Source organism: Mizuhopecten yessoensis, unplaced genomic scaffold, assembly GCF_002113885.1.
Source record: "Mizuhopecten yessoensis strain PY_sf001 unplaced genomic scaffold, ASM211388v2 scaffold3079, whole genome shotgun sequence".
In the NCBI taxonomy this organism is placed as follows: domain Eukaryota; kingdom Metazoa; phylum Mollusca; class Bivalvia; order Pectinida; family Pectinidae; genus Mizuhopecten; species Mizuhopecten yessoensis.
In genome coordinates this window covers 115256-129536 of record NW_018404865.1, presented here as the reverse complement: position 1 = coordinate 129536, position 14281 = coordinate 115256, and the positions used below count along the sequence as shown (strand labels likewise).

General features: G+C 34.6%; 2 protein-coding genes across 2 annotated transcripts; one reads left to right on the top strand and one right to left on the bottom strand.

Annotated features, from left to right (window-relative positions):
* Nucleotides 1–2956: 2956 nt before the first annotated feature.
* On the bottom strand, nt 2957–3574 carry LOC110446944 (alpha-(1,3)-fucosyltransferase C-like). Its single transcript, XM_021492291.1, has one exon. It carries the CDS (start codon nt 3572–3574, stop codon nt 2957–2959), a length of 618 nt encoding a protein of 205 aa, XP_021347966.1.
* A 5903-nt stretch (nt 3575–9477) lies between these two features.
* Nucleotides 9478–11808, top strand: LOC110446943. Its single transcript, XM_021492290.1, has 2 exons — nt 9478–9565; nt 11253–11808. Exons 1-2 carry the CDS (start codon nt 9478–9480, stop codon nt 11750–11752), a joined length of 588 nt encoding a protein of 195 aa, XP_021347965.1. The 3' UTR covers nt 11753–11808.
* The last annotated feature ends 2473 nt before the right edge of the window (nt 11809–14281 follow it).

The following is a 14281-nucleotide window of genomic DNA, read 5'->3' as shown; positions in this document are numbered from 1 at the left end:
AACCAGTTATTTAAGTTTCACCAACTCTTAATTTCCTTTTTTGACTATTTAGAATGATACAATGTTAGTTTCTTGTTGAAATTTTATTAAAATGAATTCCTCTTCAAGCATTCTATCAAAGTCTTTCTTGTTTTGTAAAATAATTTTCCTCTTGTCTAATTTTTCATTGACAACGTGGCGGGCCCATTTGATTTATTGACATTGGGATGTGGGCGTGTTTTCTTTTAATGAGAAAGTGGTGTCTCCTAATGAGAAAGAGGTGTGTCATGTTGCTTTATTGCCACAATGACGTGTCCTTTTGATTAAACGATAATGGAGTGTGTCCTTTTGATGTATTTACAAGGAGCATGATCTTTTTCTTTTGCAGAAATCACAAAGATGAGTATAGTTTGATAAATGACAAAGACTGTACTGACAATGGAATCACTGACTTGAGACGAGGCCGTGATGAAAAGGGAATGTTCTATTTTGAATATATCTGTAATCGAGTGCATCTCTTTATTGACTTCACAAGGGTAATGCTCTTATTGTAAAGCTTGACATTTTTTGTCAATTAAAAAAGGCGTTGCCTTGTGTAGGATCATAACAGGCAATAAGACTTTCGAAGCTGAAAATGTGATGTTTTGAATCAAGCGTAACATATCAATGACCCATTAAACTTTAGCAGAACTGCGCCGTTTGCATAGGAAGCTGCATTTCTTAAAGACGCAAACAGTTACTTAGTTATTCTTATCGAGAACTTCCGCTGTCGTTTTGAAAGCATAACAATAACTTAACACATAATACATACAATTACATTTTATTTAGTATACAACGATCTTGAAACAAGTGACATGAATTAACCCGGTCTATCTTAGTGAGGGTAAGTGACGATCTCTTTCTCTATCTAGTATACAGGAATTGTCAATCGTTTTGTTCGTTTTTGTAAGAAATCTAAGGTTGTTTTTTTTCGACACTGGCCTGTTAACAACGCTGTGATATTTTCACTAGGAGCTATTGAAACGGTCTGATTTATAGTTGAATATTTCTAAGAATATTCAAAGCAATTTATCGTCAAACACTCGACGTGTAATTTCCTCTGAAAAAATAGCTCTAAATATTTTAAGATATTATTTCAACACAAAATGATCGCTGATTAGCAAGGTCCATTATTTGGAAAAACAGGGATTTTTATTTTCGAGATACATTTGACTGAAATAAATAAAAGGCTTGATTTAAAGCGGGTCTATTTTGAAAACCTGTTTATCATAGGGATGTAAGAATATTTTTAGTTATATAACACTTATCTCTTTTACATACACATATATATATATCTTTAGTCCGGATTTTGTATCGGTCATTCCACTCCATTATAAGTTTCGTCACATCATTTCAGATATTAACAAATCAGAATGCAGTAAATTTGAATTGTTCTTGAAGCCATGAGGTCGCCAAGTTTGGGTAGATAAAATTAAACAGTGACATATGGACCATTGACGAAAACGATGATGGAATATATCGCGTTTCTATATGACCGCAGTGACAATTTACGGGGAGAAAAACCTTGAAAATATCACTTGGAAGACGGAGTCAGTTTTTCACAGATCTAGAGACTCTTCTTTATGTCTAATTTGAGGTAGATCCGAAAGAACGAGCTACTTATTTTTCAAATATACCTCAATGTCAAGGCATTTAGTCTCTATATATTTGCATTGACGTTTCTTATGTGGTTCCTTTAATGTCGTAAAATCAAACAGGTTACTGATATAAATGTAGAATTGGCCAATATTGTTCAGCAAAGTAAGCATTCGTTAGTCGCGTGGTGATCAAAAGGCTTGCGGCAAACGTTTTCACACCCGGCTATTAGTGTGAATTAAAAATAACAAATGTTTTATTTACATAACGACCCTTGTACTTTGTTTTTGTAATTAAGATACTGTGCGTCTCCTTTCGTAACTTTCATATAAACAGAGGAAAAAACAAATGACAAATAGAAACAAACTGCAGACCAATAAGGACACACATGGATTACCTGTTTACTGCAGATACAACACATGGCACAGGAATTGTTTAGCAAAACTGTAGCACTACACATAGTCTGTGTTCTGGATTATAAACTTATCAATGTATACATATTCATTAACGTCTTAACTCATACCATCACACACAAAAATACAAACGAGGAATATTACCACAACCTAGATAGTTCTAACCTAAACATTTTATGTATAAAGATGAATATATATATATATATATATTATAAAAAATGTTAACGTAATGTCTACTTTGAAACAGTACTGATTAAAACCGCACATTATCATTATTATTATCCCGCAATGTAAATACACCACCAAATCAAAATTAAAATAGTACACGTGTTCGCTTCCTCAATATCACATACATCTCAAACATTAAATATATATATATATATATATGTATATATATATATAGTGTGTAAAAGTAGAGGATTTCGCATGTGGAAATATAAAATAATAGAATTTAGTTCAAGTTAGAATACATGTATGCATCATTTATACTTGTTCAATGAATGGAACAGCCATCTCTTTTGAGTGATATCAAATATTACAATTTTGACGTCTTAATTATGATTAAGTCAACATGTGCTACACAAGAATTACAGCCTATATGGATATCACTTGCTAAAATCATATATTTCTTTCATCAACAAAATTATGCATAATAAACAAATCCAATTCATGTAAGTTGTCTCGCCTGTGAACTAACATCATTTTATTACGGTATGATTTTGTGGCATTTTCACAATATTTTATTATCGTGTAAGAATAAAAACTAGTTATGTCTATTGACATTAATACGACACTTTAATCTCGTAATAGTGTAAGTTTTCTCACCTCTGAACTCACGTCATTTCAATACCAATTGTATGAATGTTCTGGCATTTTCTCAATAAATTTTTCTCGAGTAAAAACTGTCAATTGCCATTTACACCTTAATCTCAGATATCAACTGGTTCACGACAGTTCCGATGATCTGGATGGTCAAACAGCCAATCAGTAACTGATTCATACAAACGCTTGTATTTGTAGGCGCTGTGCAACTTCTTACAAAGATCACAATAAAACAGATCGATTTCCTCCGCGTAGTAATGTTTCCGCCAGGAAAAATATTTCTCAAACTCTGTTCGGTTTTGTGAAATAGATTGCATTTTCTGTGCCAGGCCCTTTATAGTGTAGTCATGCGCATTAATATATGAACCGGGAGGAAGGTGCATCTTGTACAGGTCTCCCGTTCCCCGTACAACCGGTATTACGTCAATCCCGTCCTGTAAGAGCTTAGAAACTTTTTCCGTGAGGTAATCTGCACAGAGACTGTTCTCGAAAGCCAAATAAAATTTATAACGAGTCTGCAGTTGATTCAGACAATTGTTGTGGATTGAGCGGGGACAACTCATGTTGCCACATTTACCATAAACATGGACGCTAACATCCCGCTGAAGGTGCCGCACATATTCCAGTCGACGACTTTGCACGTTACAGTGAGAAACAAACCAAGCCGCCATCTTGTCTTTAGCATCCCAATCAAAAGTTGTGGTGGCTTTGTCCGACTTTGACATTATTGGTGCATACGACCCGTATGGTGTAAATACATCTGAATCCCGTCGATGCACGAGAGTCCAGTTAAAAACACGTGTCCAAGATTTTAATTGCTTTGCAAAAAGTATAGGTGGTTCCATTGCTTGCATAATCCAAAGTTATCCGGGATATTTCCTCGGTGGCGTCCCCCTCAAATCTGGTCCATGAAAAATAACGATTTTCTTAGATTTGTAACTGGACTTACCATGAGTCATATTACAGCGATCCGGGCACCTACTGAAGGTTTGGAGTGAAACGGACGGTGGTTTGTTATAATAATGCACTTCTATAGTTTCCTGTACCTGTTCCAACTTGGGAGAATCCGATTTGAAAACGGATGGGTCGGTGTCCGCATACAGATACAGTATCATTTTGTAGATAGCAACAAAAAGACTCATGAGTAGTAAAAGTTTCAGGGACTTCCGCTTGGAAAACCTGCCAAGGATACAAGACACAGTGTTAAATCCTGTTAAAAAGTACTTAAATAACTTAAAAACTAAACTTTGTTTCGGGCACGTATAAATTAGATGTGCCGTATTTTAGATAGTAACAACAAGGAATCTCCATCGGGAAAACCTGCCAGGCCTACACAGACCACTGTGTAAAACACTGCTTAATAGTACTGCATTAACTTATAAATATTATATTTATTGATTTAAACACGGATAGAATAAACGTCCCTGATTGTAGATGGCAACGGAAGGAACCATTACTTAGAAAACCTGCCAGGCATACAGAGCAAAATGTTAAACCCCGCTAAAATTGCTATGAGACCTTCAAAACAATATATTTTATTTTTTTGCACAGACGTGTCATATTGTATAAAGCAACAAAAATAATCTAAATCGAGAAAAAAAGGTCAATCATACAAGCAACAGTGTTAAACTCTGCTAAACAAATAAAATACTTGATTATTATTTGATTTGATTTGGGCACATATAAAAAAGACGTGTTGTATTGTAGATAGCAACAACAAAGAACCTCCTTCATGTAAAGCATACAGAACAGAGTGTTAACCACTGCTTAAAGTACTAAAATAAAGTATAACAATATTTGTTTGGGGCGCACGAAGAATAGACGTGCAAAATTGTGGTTAGCAGCAACCTCCAGCGGGAAAACCTGTCAAGTGTACAGAACACAGCATTAATCCCTGCTAAAAATTGCTTAATTAAGTTATACACGATATATACATGTATACATATATATACTAGAAAATGTTGGCTTACAATGTGACGGACTTTTCGCCGTTAGGACTGAAACAGGTTTGATAATCGTCTTTCACTTCTAACAATTACTAAATATATCTGAACATTTCGTACAGTGTAAGGGCACAGCTGCTGACTTTGAGTAAAAATATGTGCTGTGTTAATAGTCAATAAAAATTCAGTTATATTAAGTATCTAACATGAACTTTGGCAAGTCTACAGCAGCTGATTGAAAAGTGGGGGATTCCCAAGATGCGAAATGACGTCAGAGATAGAATGAATTAGTATAGGAAGCCAATTTGCGGTTTTGTGTACGACGGTAGTCCGTAGAAATGATACAATGTGTCAGCTATCTACAACAAGATGATGAATTCAAACTGATAGTTTGTCTATATCAGTTAGGTTTGCCATGATAAAGAACGGCTGGTGATCACCAGCGCAGTAGAAATGGTAGCTATCCGTACTTTTAACATTGAGAGTGCGTAGCAATGTATGAAGCATTACCAACAGGTACAAGGTTCATGACATGTTGACAGTACTTGACACGTACACCGTGGGAAATTCATGTCTGAACTCTCACAGACAACAAACACATATAATTGCACTGATTTCTCATTCTTACCCATGTATTGCTTTATATACAAATATTTCAATATTCACATGGACAAATATTAAAATTTAATTTCAGTCCGTGGTTAAATTGTGGAAATCCGTAGGTAAACATTGTCACCAATACTTTTCACCATTACGAAAATAATCTATAACGCTGATACTACCTATATGCGCATCACTAGCCCAAGTCTCGCGACTAATCTCCAATAACAATACTGTTATGTGTGATCATGTGAGATCTGCCTGAGTTGTCAATCTTTTACTTTATACGTCTCGGATGTACTTGTTTGTTTTATATCCGTTATAAACAAAGCATTGAGGTCTATTTTCAAATCCTTTGCATTAAGTTGTAATACGTTCTGTAAAAACTACGCTTTCAAAGAGTGACGTTTTCGTTATCAAGTTTATCCACAGTTTTTTTTGGATGTCTATATCAATTTAGTCACAGTGAATCTATAAACATGATTATAATCTAATACAATACGGTGTCTGTGGATACTACATATTATCACCTTGGGGATATCAGCTCTACGGTTCAAATTTTCCTTAAAAAATGCTAAAAATATTTAGTATTGTCAAGAGTACTTTATAAATATAGCCTGTACACAAGGCTATATGTTATATTACCTTGTGTGAAGGCTATATGTTATATTACCTTGTGTAAAGGCTATATGTTATATTACCTTGTGTAAAGGCTATGTGTTATATTACCTTGTGTAAAGGATATATGTTATATTACCTTGTGTAAAGGCGATATATCATATTACCTTTTGTAAAGGCTATATGTTATATTACCTTTTGTAAAGGCTATATGTTAAATATAGCCTGTACACAAGGCTATATGTTATATTACCTTGTGTGAAGGCTATATGTTATATTACCTTGTGTAAAGGCTATGTGTTATATTACCTTGTGTAAAGGATATATGTTATATAACCTTGTGTAAAGGTTATATGCTATATTACCTTGTGTAAAGGCTATATGTTGTATTACCTTTTGTAAAGGCTATATGGGATATTACCTTTTGTAAAGGCTATATGTTATATTACCTTTTGTAAAGACTATATGTTATATTACCTTGTGTAAAGGCTATATACGTTATATTACCTTGTATAAAGGCTATATGTTATATTACCTTGTATAAAGGCTTTATGTTATATTACCTTGTGTAAAGGCTATATGTGATATTACCTTGTGTAAAGGCTATATGTTGTATTACCTTTTGTAAAGGCTATATGGGATATTACCTTTTGTAAAGGCTATATGTTATATTACCTTTTGTAAAGACTATATGTTATATTACCTTGTGTAAAGGCTATATATCATATTACCTTGTGTAAAGGCTGTATGTTATATTACCCTGTTTAAAGGCTATATTTTATATTACCTTGTGTAAAGGCTATATGTTATATAACCTTGTGTAAAGGTTATATGCTATATTACCTTGTGTAACGGCTATATGTTGTATTACCTTTTGTAAAGGCTATATGTTATATTACCTTGTGTAAAGGATATATGTTATATTACCTTGTGTAAAGGCTATATATGTTATATTACCTTGTGTAAAGGCTATATATCATATTACCTTGTGTAAAGGCTGTATGTTATATTACCTTGTGTAAAGGCTATATGTGATATTACCTTGTGTAAAGGCTATATGATATATTACCTTGTGTAAAGGTTATATGCTATATTACCTTGTGTAACGGCTATATGTTGTATTACCTTTTGTAAAGGCTATATGTTATATTACCTTTTGTAAAGGCTATATGTTAAATATAGCCTGTACACAAGGCTATATGTTATATTACCTTGTGTGAAGGCTATATGTTATATTACCTTGTGTAAAGTCTATATGTTATATTACCTTGTGTAAAGGCTATATATCATATTACCTTGTGGAAAGGCTATATGTTATATTACCTTGTGTAAAGGATATATGCTATATTACCTTGTATAAAGGCTATATGTTATATTACCTTGTGTAAAGGCTATATGTTATATTAGCTTGTGTAAAGGCTATGTGTTATATTACCTTGTGTAAAGGATATATGTTATATTACCGTGTGTAAAGAATATATATGATATTACCTTGTGTAAAGGCTATATATTTTATTACCTTGTGTAAGGCTATATGTTATATTACCTTGTGTTAGGGCTATGTGTTATATTACCTTGTGTAAAGGCTATATATTTTATTACCTTGTGTAAAGGCTATATGCTATATTACTTTGTGTAAAGGATATATGTTATATTACCTTGTGTAAAGGCTATATGCTATATTACCTTGTATAAAGGCTATATGTTATATATCCTTGTGTAAAGGCTATATGTTATATTACCTTGTATAAAGGCTATATGTTATATGACCTTGTGTAAAGGCTATATGTTATGTAATATAACATATAGCCTTTACAAAAGGCTATATGTTATATTACCTTGTGTAAAGGCTATATGTTATATTACCTTGTGTAAAGGCTCTATGTTACCTTGTGTAAAGGATATATGTTATATTACCTTGTGTAAAGGCTATATATTATATAACCTTGTGTAAAGGCTATATGTTATATTACCTTGTGTAAAGGCTATATGTTATATTACCTTGTGTAAAGGCTATGTGTTATATTACCTTGTTTAAAGGATATATGTTATATTACCTTGTGTAAAGGCTATATGTTATATTACCTTGTGTAAAGGCTATGTGTTATGTTCCCTTGTGCAAAGGCTATATGTTATGTTACCTTGTATAAAGGCTGTATGTTATATTACCCTATGTAAAGGCTATATATTATATAACCTTGTGTAAAGGTTATATGCTATATTACCTTTTGTAAAGGCTATGTGTTATATTACCTTGTGCAAAGGCTATATGTTATATTACCTTGTGTAAAGGCTATATGTTATATTACCTTGTGTAAAGGCTATATGTTATGTATGTATGTTAAAACATGTGACACTTTAATAACTGTTTTTGAAATGACCCCTGTATTTGCTTGTCTAGGTCTCTGTCTCCTTGCTCCGTGCTAGGTCTACCCAAAACTGAGAAAGGTATAATCTGGCCTATGCAGGTATATCCTGGTAGAAGAAGCCTAGCATTCTATGTTAGGTGCGAATCTGCAATCGCCACAATGTCCAAATCGGCGTGCAACACACATGTATCACGTACGATATAGTTATCGGAGGCTACATCATGTACCTGATTCTAGTACCCTATACCCTGTACCCCGTACCCCGTACCCTGTATCCTGTACCCCGTACCATGTACCCTGTACCCTGTACCCCGTACCCTGTATCCCGTACCCTGTACCCCGTACCATGTATCCTGTACCCTGTACCCCGTACCATGTTCCCTGTATCCCGTACCCTGTATCCTGTACCCTGTATCCCGTACCCAGTACCCCGTACCCCGTACTCCGTACCCCGTACCCCGTATCCCGTACGTATACCCTGTATCCCGTAACCAGTACCCCGTACCATGTACCCTGTATCCCGTATCCTGTACCCCGTACCCTGTATCCCGTACCCTGTACCCCGTACCATGTATCCTGCACCCTGTACCCCGTACCATGTTCCCTGTATCCCGTACCCTGTACCCTGTATCCCGTACCCTGTACCCTGTATCCTGTATCCCGTACCCAGTACCCCACTCCCCGTACTCCGTACCCCGTACCCCGTACCCCGTATCCCGTACGTATACCCTGTATCCCGTACCCAGTACCCCGTACCCTGTACCCCGTATCCCGTTCCCTGTATCAGTATGTAGCAGGAGCAAGTCCTGGCTTCGCTTACCCAGGTTCATTGAGCCTGGGGTTCCAGGGTTTCCATTACAAACAACTCACATAGTGTATAACATTTAATACATTTATTACATAGAGCATATAACATACATAAACAGACGACACAAGCTATTCAGCCCCTACCCGGCTACTACTGGGACATGTACGGGAAAGGTGTAAACAAACGCACTACATGACGGTATAAACACAGCGGGCAGCTAGCAAGGCTTTCCCCGGACAGGACAGAAACACACAAACACCCACCTAGCACCACGGACCGGTCAGAAGATAATGACAGCACAACACATGACAGAGACAGAGAAAGACGGAGATACCCAGCCGAAGCTATTGGTACAGCTCCACAAATTCCCATGTGCGGGTATGTTATGTAGACCACGATAGCCAATCAGAACGGTTTTACCAGAGAGTAGGGGTCATCCAATGAAAACACCGGTTACTAAAGTATGGAAGGAAGTTAGAAAGAGTAAGAGCCCGGATAACAACACAGAGTCCCAATAGCAGCGGTAACACATACGTCGAACACCCACGGTAGATATATGCGATAACTTTCTTATACCCCTTTCATTCAGGCTTTCATCCAGACACTTCCACCAACACAATCCTTATGTATATAAGCACTCATACCCATTCGCAACCACCTGGCCAGGTTTCATAATACTCTCGACTTTCACACTCTCACAGCTCAATACATTCAATACGATGTGAATCTCGATACACATATCTGTTTTAATAGTAAGTTCCGCAATACATGTGTTTACTTTACAGATATGTAATACCTTTACGATGTCAATAGTAATTACAGTTCAAATATATATAGGGCATCTCATTTACAAACTAGTATTTAATCCGAATCGTTAGTGAATTAGAATGTTCAAATATATCCTTATTATTGTATGTCTGTCTGGTTTTACTTCACTGACCTGATTGAAAGTTCACCTTTGTAAAATAGCCATTTCTAAAATTAATTCGTTTAATATGACGACTAGAACGTTTTACTGGGCAGAGGAATATCTGAAGATTGACACTAAATTTATTATTTGTTCAGTCTGTAAAAATGACCTTTGTCAGGACTGTTTCATAAACTTGTGAGTTCCAGATAATTTCGATTTAACATGTAAGTTCTTTATTTGAAAATCACTTTACTTAAAAATTCCCCTAAAGCAACCCGAACATAAATTAGACGTGATTGTGGTTAATCCGGCAATACCTATAGAGACTGACAGTTTTCAGTTTTACGCTGATCTATTGTTACAATTAGTCCTCCCCAAGGCAACAGATTGAGACTTATCAATTGTGTAAGCCATGCGTTACATATGTATGGTGTTTTCGACGGTAACGAGGGCTACTTTGCTGATTGCTTCTCACCTAGCCAACATTTGAAATATACCCAGTGTCACCTGGCCAACATTTCAATCTTAACAAACTGAGTGAACCTCAGTTATAGTCTGTTTCAGATATACTAAACTCTATTATAATATTTCTATGTATACAGGTACAGGTAGATTTTAGGTAGGTAATACTGCTCACACTATTAAGCCTGTTTATCATGAATTTGAAAATATATCAGTCATTTTACCATGGCCAATGCACAAGTACAGGTTGACTTTTTAGAGAATAGTAGAGGTGGCTAGTACCTACTACATGCTGGCTACAAATTTTCTATCCGGACAAGACGGGATAACCGTGTTCATTGGAGATGTGTTTTACGGCAGTGTCAAGCAACATTTACAACCCTGGATAACATTCCAGTTGTATTTGGGCACCAACATCACAACCATCCTCTTAGTACTATTTCGCTAGCAGCTGACTCATTTATTGTAAATGTTAAAAAGCGTTGTCGAGATGAAGTCAATGCTATCCCGGCAATATTTGAAGAGGAACTTGGCAATCTCCGTGACAGAGACTATGATGATGATGTTGAGGACATGATAAAAAAATACCAACATTTGAAAGTTGCAAGTCCGCATTATACAGGAGTAGAGCTAAAGTCTAAACAGATCGCAGCCTCTATAATAATTATATGGTTCAAATTCTTCTAATTTCAGAAATGTATTGCATGTATGTTTTCCATTCGGTAAAGGTAAGAAGAGCTGCTGTCCTACCCATGGTTCCGACCCGACAATTGGAGGACGTTTGGTTCAATGCTCTTGATGACAATGAGGACAACAGCCCAGAGGTTATCCGTTTCAGGGACTATGTCACAGAAACGTGGGTGGAAGGACAGCAGCTGGATCTGTGGAACCACTATGAAAACACCGGGCATCGTACAACTAACCACGTAGAAGTATGGCACAGTAAAGTAAACAGGATGTGCAAGCATGCACGCCCGAACATTTATGCGATTGTGAAGTTGCTCCAGAAATTACAGGCTGCTGAAGAAGTTAGGATGATTCAACTGTGTGCTGGAGGAAAATCACCACCAAGAAAGAAGAAGTATCGACGTTTGGATGAGCGCCTTACTCAGCTCAAGGACAGGTTCCAGAACGGACATATTCATGTGAACACGTATGCTGATTCAGCATCCCACTTACTCCATTTAGACTGAGATAGTGCATGATACGGTCAACACGTGCATGTTGATTCAGCATCTCAAAAACTGTTTAGCTCAGGTCTTCAAAATTGACCCAAACTTTTAGTGCTTTATATATGTCATATTTATATGTATTAATTGTCTTTTAGAGGTACATGTAATTATTAAGCCAAAATAATTCTTGAAATATGTATTTTTTATGTGCAATAGGTTTTTGACTTTTTACAGATGTATATCTCTTTGGACTGGTGTGCTGTTTATATAAGAATATGTTTTAGTGCCAAATATTGCTTTTAAATACTTTAATATCTGTACTTAAACTTGTTATACATTTGTAGGTAATGTGATATTTGTAAAACTAAGCACCTAATATTTTAATATTTTTCTGTTGTAATAGGTATAATACAATTACTTTGTTATATTTTTATATATGTTAGTGCTATATAAAGAATGCATGTACTGAGTATGTATTTCATAGTATTTATGTTTGAATGTTTGGTAAATAAATAAATAATCAGTTACATATTATATAGTCTCAAGTTATCTACTTTTATGAGTCTGACTATAGCGCCTGGCCAATATGAAAATCTTACCTGTAGGTAACAAAAATACCAAATGTTGGCTAGGTGAGAAGACACCATTTTGCTAAGCGCGTATATGACCCCCACAGTTTATAGATTTTTTATATGAATAGAGCAATGATTAAGTGATGTAGATAGTTATCAGTAGACTGTTCAGCCGTGTCTCGATAGGATCTGTGTCGTTAAACCCGTCAACGGGCACATTTATACGATGTGTACGGTTCCCACATTTCATTTGGTTTTGGTTTTAAATGGAAAACACAGCAGAAACCAGTTTCTCTACAGAAGTGTAACAAAACCAAAACAAAATGTGTAAAATTTCTTTTATTCCTATATTTTCGAATAAGTGAATACATTCACAATTTAAATGTGATTTCTGATATTTTAGCTTTAGATTTTTAATAAAATGCATATACAAAAGTGTTTAGTAACTTTATCACTACAATAACAACAACTAGAGTCTTAATAAAATTACTGTTTAACTTCAATACATGTAATGGTATTATCATATCAAAAAAAAATATCAATTTAGAAAGCCACTAATAACTTATGTAATGGTATTACACTAAAAAAGTTATCAATGTAGAAAGTTACTAATAGCACATGTAAAATTTAGAGAAGGTTTACAGTTAAAGGAAGATAACATTTGTTAGAATTAAAAGTGTATTGCTACTAATATTTACAACCTGATACATGATGCAAAAGTTTTACTGAGTTTTATGAAAATACTGTTTAACTTTAAAATGGAATTTTCTCATTAAAAAAAAGTCATCAATTTAGGAATGTTTATTATCAAGGAAAGAATTGAGGTAGGTTTGAAAATACATGAAATGGGTTTCTTTTGTCAAAAAACCTGAAAAGAACCTGAACACCTACTATCATAAAAATATATTGAGTATTATCAAAAAACAAACTATCATTGTCACATAACATTTTTATCACAACCTAATCATTAGCTTGCATATATCAATCTATTTAACAAAACGAACTACACAACAATTGTCTTTCATTGGTACATGATATCATTTAAAAAAAATAGGAATTATTCAAAACCTAAACATTTATCTATATTTATGCAAAACTAACAAATATTGACACATGATGTAAAAGTTTTACTGAGCTTTATAAAAATACTGTTTAACATTTAAATGGAATTTTCACATTAAAAAAAAGTCATCAATTAAGGAATGTTTATTATCAAGGAAAGTATTGAGGTAGGTTTTAAAATACATGAAATGTATTTCTTTTGTCAAAAAACCTGAACAGAACCTGAATGATAACAGATATATTGAGTATTATTAACTAACATTGGTACATGTAAAAGGTAAATACTCTACATATATACATTTACAAACAGATATTGTCATGTGGCAGGAAAAGTTACACTAAGTTTTATATAAAAAGTCATGGATTTACAATAACACTTGTAAAATGTATGGAATGACAGTTTTGGAATAACATTTTGATTATATTGAAGCACATTCCTGAGTAAATTAAAATAATAATCTCAAATGGAGTAAAACTGGAATAGGTTTTTGTTAGAAAACTGAATATAATTGACTGGGGGTGATTTTGCAAATACTTACACATATAAAGAATCATGAAACATTCATATAAACTAGTAAAATAAAACATTTTTGAGTATTGAGGGTAGATTTTAAAAATATCAGTAATTTTATGTGTATATTATAAAGCTTTTTCCAAAACCCAAGCAATTGTACATCAAACCATTTCTATTCGTTTTTTGTTTTGCTGGTACTGTCTTTAAATTGAAAGATATCATCAATTCTTTCAATGCATTCTAGGGCCTCCTGAGAAAAATATTACTGATCTATTTATCAGTAATATTTTTCTCAGCAATGATTCTGACTCCGACCGCAGTGATCTTGACGGCTGATACAGGGTAACAAGCTCCTGTAGGTACTGTGGAGCTGTTCCATTCAGTGCCTTGTATGTGTACAAC

Coding starts and splice junctions, on each gene's coding strand:
- LOC110446944 (XM_021492291.1), bottom strand. CDS start 3,574: ATGTCAAAGTCGGACAAAGCCACCACAACTTTTGATTGGGATGCTAAA.
- LOC110446943 (XM_021492290.1), top strand. CDS start 9,478: ATGACAGCACAACACATGACAGAGACAGAGAAAGACGGAGATACCCAG. Junction 9,566..11,252: donor CCACAAATTCCCATGTGCGG/GTATGTTATGTA, acceptor TTCTAATTTCAG/AAATGTATTGCATGTATGTT.